The 10,860-nt window shown below is 42.5% G+C and overlaps 1 protein-coding gene across 1 annotated transcript; it reads left to right on the forward strand.

The window, feature by feature from the left end:
- Positions 1 to 5,350: 5,350 nt before the first annotated feature.
- Positions 5,351 to 8,651, forward strand: LOC133130158 (gastrula zinc finger protein XlCGF7.1-like). Its single transcript, XM_061244476.1, has 3 exons — positions 5,351 to 5,674; positions 6,536 to 6,765; positions 6,848 to 8,651. Exon 3 carries the CDS (start codon positions 6,970 to 6,972, stop codon positions 7,834 to 7,836), a length of 867 nt encoding a protein of 288 aa, XP_061100460.1. The 5' UTR covers positions 5,351 to 5,674; positions 6,536 to 6,765; positions 6,848 to 6,969; the 3' UTR covers positions 7,837 to 8,651.
- The last annotated feature ends 2,209 nt before the right edge of the window (positions 8,652 to 10,860 follow it).

Below are 10,860 nucleotides of genomic sequence, written 5' to 3' on the forward strand. Positions count from 1 at the left end.
GAAATCCTTTCAAATTTGGATTTGGGCATTTGGACATTTGTTTGTATATGGAAAAAAAAAGAAAGAATGATTTTGATCCTATTTTTATAGTAAAAAAAACCGTGTCAATTTAAAAAGCAAATTGTTATGGCTAAGTTGTTAGCAACTCGTTGCAGAATAACAACATCAAGCACAGTGCTGCATCTGACTGTATTTTCAGTTACCATAAATGTTCATTTATACAGTTTTACTTAATGTTGTATATATAGCAAAACTTGTATTTATTCTTGTCATAGTTGGTGTTCTTGTTGGTAATTCATAGGTTATTCAAAATGTTGTATCCACACTGGTAGCCTCAAATAAATTCTTATTGTTGTAAATAACTATAGTATGTGTACCTAGATGCACCATTGGCGGTAAACAATGAATAACAATACACATATGGGCAAAAAAATTAAAAAACAACCGTCAGGCAATGCTGACTCCTACAGTAGGCTAGTTCCAGCACAGTTGACTACAGTAGGCTAGTTTCAGCACTGATTACTACAGTAGGCTAACTTTTTGTCACAAAGGTGTCCCGGGAATGATTTCAGTTTGTCCCGAAAACATTATTTATTGCCCCGGGACGTTGGGATGCTGTTAGTCTGGAGTCCTGATTGTGAGAAAGTACGTGTCTCTGAAGAGTGCGATTCTGGGAGAAACTCCTCCTGCACAGTGTGCAACTGAATGGTTTTCCCCAAAATGGTTTCTCTCCCATGTGGACCTTTTGGTGGGTTTTAAGATGATCGATTCGGGCAAAGCTCTTCCCACACTGGTTGCAGCAGTGGGGTTTCTCTCCTGTGTGGATTCTTTGGTGAGTTTTATGATTGCTCTGCAGGGAGAAGCATTTTCCACACTGTTGGCAAGAACCGGTTCTCTTTGGTGTGGACCCTTTGGTGAGTTTTAAGATTACCTCGTTGGGTAAAGCTCTTCCCACACTGGTTGCAGCAGTGGGGTTTTTCCCCTGTATGGACTCGCTGATGTCGCTTAAGAGCACTGAGATAGCCAAAGCTCTTATTACACACTGTGCAGCTGAAGCATTTCTCTCCTGTGTGAATCACCTGGTGAGTTTTAAGATTGCTCTTCAGGGAGAAGCACTTTCCACACTGTTCACAAGTGAAGGGTTTCTCTCTGCTGTGAACACGCTGGTGGGCTTCAAGCGTTTTCAAGCATTTTCCGACACAAGCGTACGGTTTCTGCCCTGTGTGAGTGCTTTCGTGAGCTTTGAGGACGTCTGACTGGGAGAAGCTCTTGCCGCACACAGAGCAGGTGAACGGTTTCTCCCTGCTGTGAACCTGCTCGTGCTTCTCCAGGACGCTGGAGGAAGTGAAACCCTTGCTCCACTCTGAACAGCTGAACCGTTTCCCCGCGCTGTGTTGCTCCTCGTGCGTCTTCAGTTCAAGAGCGTCCGGGAACGTCTTCCCACAGCGTGTGCAGATGAACTCCTCCTCCTGTCCCTCAGTTCTGCAGGGACTCTTTGCTTCTGCTGACGTGTCAGGACTCGCCTCACACGGGGCGCTTCCATCACACTCTCCTGGAGAACCCAGAGGGAACGGCATCTCTGCTGAAACCTCATCAGGCAGCCCATGAGAGCACTCTTTGTCGAGGGGGCGGCCATTTTGTTTCTGCTCGAGGTGTGATGCTGACCCCTCGTCCTTCTCCGAGCGTGGCCTCTGAGAATCTGTGTAATGTGGAGGAGAGAAGTCATCGTCTAACCGGGTGTCTCCAGGCTCCAAGCTTCCTATGCACTGTCCATTTTGTTCCTGATCAACTCTCAAGCCGTTGGCCACGCTCCACACACACTGGAGCTCCATCCCCCAGTCTGCAGACTCCAGCAGGGGGAGTGTGGGGGTGAGAGGCTGCTCCTCTGGCTCCTGTTTGAGTTCTGCTTGCAGCTCCTTTTCTGGGTCTCCTGCAGGGCAGGGCTGCATGTGCAGCTCCTCCTCCCTACAGAGGGGTCCTTCACCAGCATTGGCAGCAGCTGCCCCTGAAGTGCCTGCACAAAAACATAAATATCTTAATCTCAACTGCAGGTAATTGGTAATGTGTCACACTTTGACTTGGCATGATGTCCTTAGCAATGATAACCAGTAATGACTTATTACAAATATATCATCATTAATTCCCATGGGAAACAGAAGAGATTCAGACCAATCCTGCTCTAAATCTTTGATTAAGGAGGTGTGCAGTAATACATTAAACCCTGTTTAAAAAGTGGAATAATCGTTGGTAATTGCAATACAAAACTGGATAGCCTGACAGTATAAACCAAACCCATGGAATATCAAAGATAAATCTTTATAGAAAATGCAGTTTAAACATATCCAAGGTAGAGGGCCGGGTTACAGTACAGAAGAGTCTATATGCGCCAGAAATGGTCAGTTGAGGAACTGAATATTCCATGGGTCATATCTCAGCTAATGCTATTAGTAACGTGTTTTATGTTTACACACACCGTTTTTATAAGCCAGATATTAAACATTTTATATAAGTTGCAAAATTTCAGAAGAACCAGGGCTTTTCTTTCCAACGTTATGGACTTATAAATACCACATTTCGGGCCGTGACACGTTTTTAATGGCAAACTTTAAATGGCTCTACCGGAAAAACCGGAGGTTCAAATTTGAAGGAATTTTATATTTCATCATTGCCGACCAACACACAAAAAAAGAAAAGATCCAAGAGGTGCTGTGGTGCAAAGCTCCTGGAGTTGGCAAAGATCGGCCCTTCTACATTAGAACAACTGAAATATTGCACCGGGCCAAACTAGATCTAGGCTACCTCTCTGCAAATAAACAGCTACGATGGCCACAAAACAGATTTTTCAATCTAAAAAAAGGTGCGATTAATTCACATGTAATAGGCTGTGCAACTCACGTCTTTGTGTTTCTCTGAATTCATCGCAAACCGGAACTTGAAATGAGTTTTAGAGAATTACCTGGCGTTCGCTCTCCGTATCCTCGCACAGCCCTGAGCTCTCCCTCCATCAGCAGTAACTTCGCTTTTAGCGCTTCGTTCTCTCTTTGGCTTCTGCACATCTCCAATCGCAAGGCAGCAGACCCATCGTCGACTAGTTTAGTAATTTCAACTACTGCCGTTTTCGCTAAAACCTCCAAGATGGAGGCCACCTGAACCTGAAAAGAAGGAAAAGACGACATTTCTTGCAAATGATGAACTAGCGAGCGAGACACAACAACCTCATATAAAACACTCATGTGAACTTGTAGAGGGGGAGGATCTTCTTCTTGTTTATTCAGGATAATTGTTCACGTTAAGTTGCAGACTGCCACCTATTGACCTCCCCCCCCCCGCCCCCCAACATGTGCAGGCAACCAATAATATTGTCGTTGTAGTTTTTAATAATATCGCGAATCCTGTGATAAAACTATAATAATATAGAATTTTTACATTCAACTGACTGGGATGTGAAACATTGTTTGGAGAAAGGTGCTGTGTATTTGTTTGCTCATGACAAACCAACAACGTCTGGCACCAACAATCATTCCATGGTCAAAATCAGTAAGATCACATTTTTTCCCCATTCTGACATTTTGAGGTAAACATTTTTCATCACGGAACACGTTTCATTACGGAAAATGGCACGGATGACTGGACGTCATGAGTAAGTGCATTTCTTCTGCGTGTACTGCAACTTCGTTTAATATAAACTGCATCTCAATATAATACATACGTGATGTGTAGTGGCGTAGCCAGGATGCTAAAACTACGTGTCCTCGCATTATCGATATGAGCATACTGTATCTATGTTCGAGGAAAAAGCAGAAATAACTTCGCTAAACAGACAAAATCCAAGAGCAAGTGTATTTCTTACGATCATATTGGCAAATACGTGTGCTGTATTGCAACTTTTCTCTGTTCGTCTGAATATTTAGTGATGCGCATTTGTAAGTTACCACTAAGATCATACCTCTGCGTTCTTGCAAGACTTGCATACTCTGCACTTCCACATGGTGTCGTTTTTTCCAAAATATCCATCCTGCAGAGTGTGATGCCCCCTTGTGCAAAACATGGACTGTTTTGAAAAATGGCACGCACATGTTTGTGAGTGGCATCTTTGTTGAATGTAGTTTGTGCGGTGATTTCAATAAATTGCTGAATCAAATAAATGTATTTGTTTCTGTCTTCTAAATGGCTCATTGAGTATTGCTTTGTCTTAGAGGTAGGGAGGGGTCAGGCCAGGTGTGAAAAGCCTACTTACCTGGCAGGACCGCAAACCACATAAATATTCATTGAAGAAAGGCCATTAGCCCTCCCATTGTCAGCTGGTGCTGAAACATAGTAGTGACAGCACTAGGTTGTTGTCATTTATTTTATGTTTCTAATTGGATACCCAAGACCTAGATGAACAAATTTCAGTGATCCAAAAATGTTGTTACAATTGATGTGTTTTTATAGCATTCATGTCTGTTTTAAAAACTACTCTTTACAATTTGTGTGATTCTACAGCAATTTACAACAAACATATTATTCTGACCTACTTACTGTTGCCATATTACTGTTGCTGAGTTTGTGCTAAAAACAAAGACACAGACACTTTGGAATCACTATATATAAAGTTTGTTAAAATGACACAAATGTCAGAGCAATACACAGTCACCAGTTTTCCTCATCTTGCCCTCAGACCCCAGAGGGTTAAAAGTTGAAAAATAGCTAAATGCAAATTCTACATAGAAATAAGCAGTGAGACAAAAACATGTTTTGCTCATTAGATCAGGTCCCTCTTGATGTCATAAATGAGCTGGACCCAATAGCTAAGAGTCTGGTAATAAAATGAACTCCAGCCATTTCATCCCCACATGGAAATGTTTAGACTGATATGAATGGATATTGCAATGCTTTTCTCTAATTTTGCTGATGTTGAATGTATCCCATCACAACCTCATACAAGCAGTCTGAATCCATTCACATTTACCTTTACAACAAAAAAACAAGAGACCTTTCTTGTCTTTGTTATATCAAGAGGGCCCCAGCCCTAGCCTCTCATAGATGGAGTGACCACAGTGCCCCAGTAGCCTAATGGATAAGGCACTGGCCTCCTAAACCAGGGATGCCTCAAATTTATTTTTGATGCCTAAATATGCTTCAGGTATGTGTGAGGATTGCATGTCAAAGAAAATGTTCAATAAGAACCGTGCAGTGCACAAAATATTATTCAGAGGGGAAAGGGTTATATCAAAGGAAAAAAGAGGTTGGATGTATATGTTATCATACCTACGGGCAATTTATACTCTCCAGTAGGGGGCGGATCCGCCAATAAACTCAAAGAAGAAGAAGATTCTCTCCCAACGCGAGATTACGCAGGACTGTTTCATACGCGTGTTGTGTATGGTTAGTCCATGCAATTAGCAAGAAATGTCGACTTGTAATTCTTTTCAGGTGCAGGTGGCCTCCATCATGGAGTATTTGGCAAAAACGGCAGTAGTAGAAATCACTAAACTAGTCGACGACGGGTCTGCTGCCTTGCGATTGGAGATGTGCAGAAGCCAAAGAGAGAACGAAGCGCTAAAAACGAAGTTACTGCTGATGGAGGGAGAGCTCAGGGCTGTGCGAGGATACGGAGAGGAAACGCCGGACAATTCTCTCAACATCTCTTTTGATGTTCAGGTTTGCGACGAATTCAGAGAATCACAAATACGTGAGTTGCATAGCTTATTACTTGGAAATTTTGCAATCGTAGCTGTTCATTTGCAGAGAGGTAGCCTAGCTCTAGCACGGCGCAATATTTCAGTTGCCCTTCCAATGTAGAAGTCGTCGACAATGATGAAGTATAACATTCCTGCAAATTTTTACTTCATTTTCGTTTTTCCGGTATAGCCATTTAAAGTTCGCTGGGTGTTGCTATGGAAATCGTGTCACGGCACGAACTGTGATTTTTTCATATCTTTGGAAAGAAAATCCCTTGTTCTTCGGATATTTGTACATAGGTCGCATTTGAACGTATCATATAAAATGTTTCATATCTGGCTTATAAAAATGGTTGGCTTATCTATTTTCGTTTCGGAGATATTTTTAGTGTAACTATATTCGTAAATGAGTAAACACTTGCTCAATGTGTTTAAAATCGCGCTACGAATAACATTAGCTATGGAATATTAAATTCTTAATTTGACCATTTTTTATATAGACTCTTTTGTACTTGCATTCTTACAAAACTCTTCTATAAATATTCAGCCTTGATATTCGGTGGGTTTGGTTTATATAATGTCAGACTATCCAATTTTTTGTGCAGACGTGTAACACCCCTATAATCTAAAACGATTATTCCACTTTTTAAACAGGGTTTTATGTATTGATACATTCTTGATCAACTAGAGCAGGATTGGTCTGAATCTCTGCTGCTACCTGTGAGAATACCTGTGGTAGCTTCCCATGGGGATTAATGATGATATATTTGTAATTAGTCATTACTGGTTAAAGTTGCTAAGGACATCAAGCCAAGTCAAAGTGTCACATATTACCAATTAGTTGAGATTAAAATATTTCTATTTTTGTGCAGGCAATTCAGGGGCAGCTGCTAACAGTGGTGAAGGACCCCTCTGTAAGGTGGAGGAGCTGCACATGCCACCCTGCCCTGCAGGAGACCCAGAAAAGGAGCTGCAAGCTGAACTCAAACAGGAACCAGAGGAGCAGCATCTCACCCCCACACTCCCCCTGCTGGAGTCCGCAGACTGGGGGATGGAGCTCCAGTGTGTGTGGAGCAAGGCCAACGGCTTGGGAATTTCTCAGGTAAAAAACAGACAGTGCATAGGAAGCTCGGAGCATGGAGACACCCGGTTAGACGATGACTTCTCTCCTCCACATTACACAGATTCTCAGAGGCCACACTCGGAGAAGGACGAGGGGTCAGCATCACACCTCGAGCAGAAACAAAATGGCCGCCCCCTCGGCAAAGAGTGCTCTCATGGGCTGCCTGATGAGGTTTCGGCAGAGATGCCGTTCCCTCTGGGTTCTCCAGGAGAGTGTGATGGAAGCGCCCCGTGTGAGGCGAGTTCTGACACGTCAGCAGAAGCAAAGAGTCCCTGCAGAACTGAGGGACAGGAGGAGGAGTTCATCTGCACACGCTGTGGGAAGACGTTCCCAGACACTCTTGAACTGAAGACGCACGAGGAGCAGCACAGCGCGGGGAAACGGTTCAGCTGTTCAGAGTGCGGCAAGGGTTTCACTTCCTCCAGCGTCCTGGAGAAGCACGAGCAGGTTCACAGCAGGGAAAAACTGTTCACCTGCTCTGTGTGCGGCAAGAGCTTCTCCCAGTCACACGTCCTCAAAGCTCACGAAAGCACTCACACAGGGCAGAAACCGTTCATTTGGACAGAGTGCGGGAAACGCTTCCCTGACAAAGCTTGGCTTAAATCCCACCAGCGTGTTCACACCAGAGAGAAACCGTTCACTTGTGAGCAGTGTGGAAAGTGCTTCTCCTGGAAGAGCAAGCTTAAAACTCACCAGGTGACTCACACAGGCGATAAATGCTTCAGCTGCCCTGTGTGCAATAAGAGCTTTGGCTATCTCCATGTTCTTAAGCAACACCAGAGTGTCCACACAGGAGAGAAACCCCACTGCTGCAACGAGTGTGGGAAGAGCTTTACCCGAATAGGTAATCTTAAATGTCATCAAATTGTCCACAGCAAAGAGAAACCGTTTGCTTGTGAGCAGTGTGGAAAGTGCTTCTCCAAGAAAAACAATCTTAAAATTCACCAGTTTGTTCATACAGAACAGAAACCACACCGCTGCAGAGAGTGTGGGAAGAGTTTTGCCCATGCATCGAATCTTAAATCTCACCAAAGATTACACACCAGGTAGAAACCCTTCACTTGCAGGCAATATGGAAAGCATTTTGGCAAGAATGGCCATCTTAACTTACCTGGGGGGGGGGGGGGGGGGACCGTTCAGTTGTACACTGTACAGCAGGAGTTTCTCCAACAAATCCAATTTTAAGAGGCACATACTGTCACACAGTTAGGAGGAAACCTAGGGGATCCTTGAGGAAAAACTAAGCTGAACTGCTCTTTGTGGGCAGTGACGTTCCACTCAGTCAGGTCCATAAATATTTGAAATAAAAGTACATAGTTTTCCCATATGTTTGAACACAGCAAATCGATTATTATCTGTGTTGGTTATTATTTGCAGCCTTTTTTCTTTTTTAATAAGGGTGCCAATAATTTTGGGATCCTCTGTATCTGCAGTATTTTTGGATCCCTGCACATTTTGGTGTAGATGGGAATATGGGAATGAGGGTGCTGACCGGAACAGGGCCCTGCATTTAAGAGAAAATGAAATCTTCACCTCTTCGTTTAGCCACTGCAGGAAGCCTGGTGCCTCACCCTCTCCAGTCAGGACTACTGTCCGCTCTGGTGGCGGCCTGTAGCGTAGTGGTTAAGGTAAATGACTGAGACACGCAAGGTCGGTGGTTCTAATGCCGGTGTAGCCAAAATAAGATCCGCACAGCCGGGTGATTCTCATGAACATGGTACAACTCATTGCAAAAATCAACCACTACTGCATACACATATTTTTTCCCCTTTATATCAAATAGGATCTAATTTCACTATTCAATTTGAAATTATAATCCGAGTGCACATTTTTAAAGTGTTTTCAGACATTTTTAGAGAGACTGTGAGGAAATAAATTCATGACCGTAACACATTTTTAATTAGAAATATGAAACAACAAAACACATTTTTTTCAACGGCAAGCACTTCAATATGCTCAAGGATAATGGGTATCACCCAAAATGTGTATTATTAACATATACACATATTTTAATGCAAACATGTAAACAGTTTTTCACATCAATTTTCATTGGGATTTGGTTTTAAAGCATTACATTGAAAAAACAGTTCAAACACAGTATAAAGGTTCTGACACATTTTATAAAGAGATTAAACATTAAGGGTAATTCATTCATGTAATTTCAATAAATCATCAAATACTATACATTGCGGTAATGAAAAAAGCATGTCGGTAATGAATAACAATGTTTCGGTAGTGAACACTTTCAACAACTACACATGGACTACAACTTCATTCTCAGTCAAGTTCTCTTTCAGGTTTTTAATACGTGTGAACTGGTGTCCAATGTTGTACAAGTGAGTACAGAAATGGGGCAGGTCTGTCTTGGTTAGATCGAGAAGCTTCTTGGTGGTTGCAACTTCCTTTTCCAGGCTTGTTGTTCTTATGTCGATCTCAGTAGTAGTGCCATCCTGCAGTTTTTTTGTCGTAAGTGTCGACCTAGTGACCCATTCACTCCATGACACAATGTTATTTTTTTGTGGTAGGATCCATGACCACAGGGAACATAAGGTCCTTGCAGGCATCACATCTGCCATACATGCATTGAATATTTGCTCTGTCACAAACGGACGAAGCCACCAGATCGGTTGTGGACATTGTTCTTGTTACCCCGAGTTGGTGCAGTTTTTTTTACTCTGCTGCTGAAATTTTCATGTATTTTACAGGCACATGTTTCTTGGTCTGTCACTCTTGGTTTCACAATCCAGAAGGGCCTGTGCTTAAAAAACTGGGTGCGGGAGACCTTCAGGCTAGGGTTCTCTCTGAGGAATTTCTTGTGGAGATTTTCCACTGTATCCGTGAGGAACCTCTTCCTGTAAATCTGCCCAGCTTTTCTGACTTCTCCAGTTTTACCATTAATTATTGTGGAGACATCATCTCTGTGCAGGAAGACTTTGACATGATCACCCATCTTCCTTTGGTTTCTCACACGTTGTTTCAAACGGTTCTCTCCTCTTTTTGGCTCGACTTGCAAGCAGCACTGTGGATCTGTTTTTCTCCATCCGTTTTAGCTTCTTCCGACAGTCGAGTTCATTTTTTTTTCATTGAGCTTGTTTTGTGTCTTCCTGTTTGGCTCTCAGTTTGTATGATTTTTTTCCGCTTTGGTGTTGATGTCTGCTGTGACTGATGGTTTTCATATATTGGTTGGAGGACCCTATAGGATGTATGGGGTTGGGGTTGGGGTTGGGGGTTAATGTTGATGCCGTTTACTTCATCCGGATCATCTGAGGGTGGGGTTTCATTAATAATGTTTTGGAGGGCTCTTTTCTTTTTGTTACATCTGTTAGAATTTTTTCGCCATTTTTGTCTTTGTTTCTGCAGCTGTCTGGGTGTCAGGTCTGCTGCTGCCTTTAGCAACCCTTTTTCCTTGCGCTTTTGATATCTGTTAAAATAAGATAAGCATGAGTGTTGAAAACTGCTATGAAACAGACAACTTCTGAAACAGGAACTTCTTCAGCCTCCTACATATACCTTACTGGCCCTGGAACTTTACTGGCCTACTACACTAGTAGTTATTATGCCTATGCAACTGCCTTGACACCAATGCAGCATTCAGTGGAGTGTGTGTGTGTGTGTGTGTGTGTGTGAGAATGAGAAATTATAATATGTATATATGATCACTCCATGCATACGAGTTACACATTTTTTAATTAAATAGGCCCCGCCCACAGAATTTTTAATTCATATGGCAGCCATGTTGTTCTAAAAGTTTAACATTTTTAAACTGTTAGAAACTGTGCACTCATTCCATGAACTTTATGTATCTGCTGTGTGTTCTGTACCATGTCTCAATGTGTCTGTTTATCTGTTTATCTCAATGTGTCTGTTTATCTCTGTCTGCTCTTCTCTTCCCTTATTTAGGCCTACCTTTCTCTTTCCTTTCTCCTGTACTCCTGTAGAAGTTCTGGGTTGTTGTAAATCTTCTCTGTATGTTTCAGCACCCTAGCTCTCGATGCAGCCCTCTTAAATTCACTGTCCTTTGCTCTTCATATTAAGGAGTATAAGTTATCATTATTGATATCTATATAACAATAT

The sequence above is a fragment of the Conger conger genome, chromosome 6 (assembly GCF_963514075.1).
Source record: "Conger conger chromosome 6, fConCon1.1, whole genome shotgun sequence".
NCBI classification, from domain to species: Eukaryota; Metazoa; Chordata; class Actinopteri; order Anguilliformes; family Congridae; genus Conger; species Conger conger.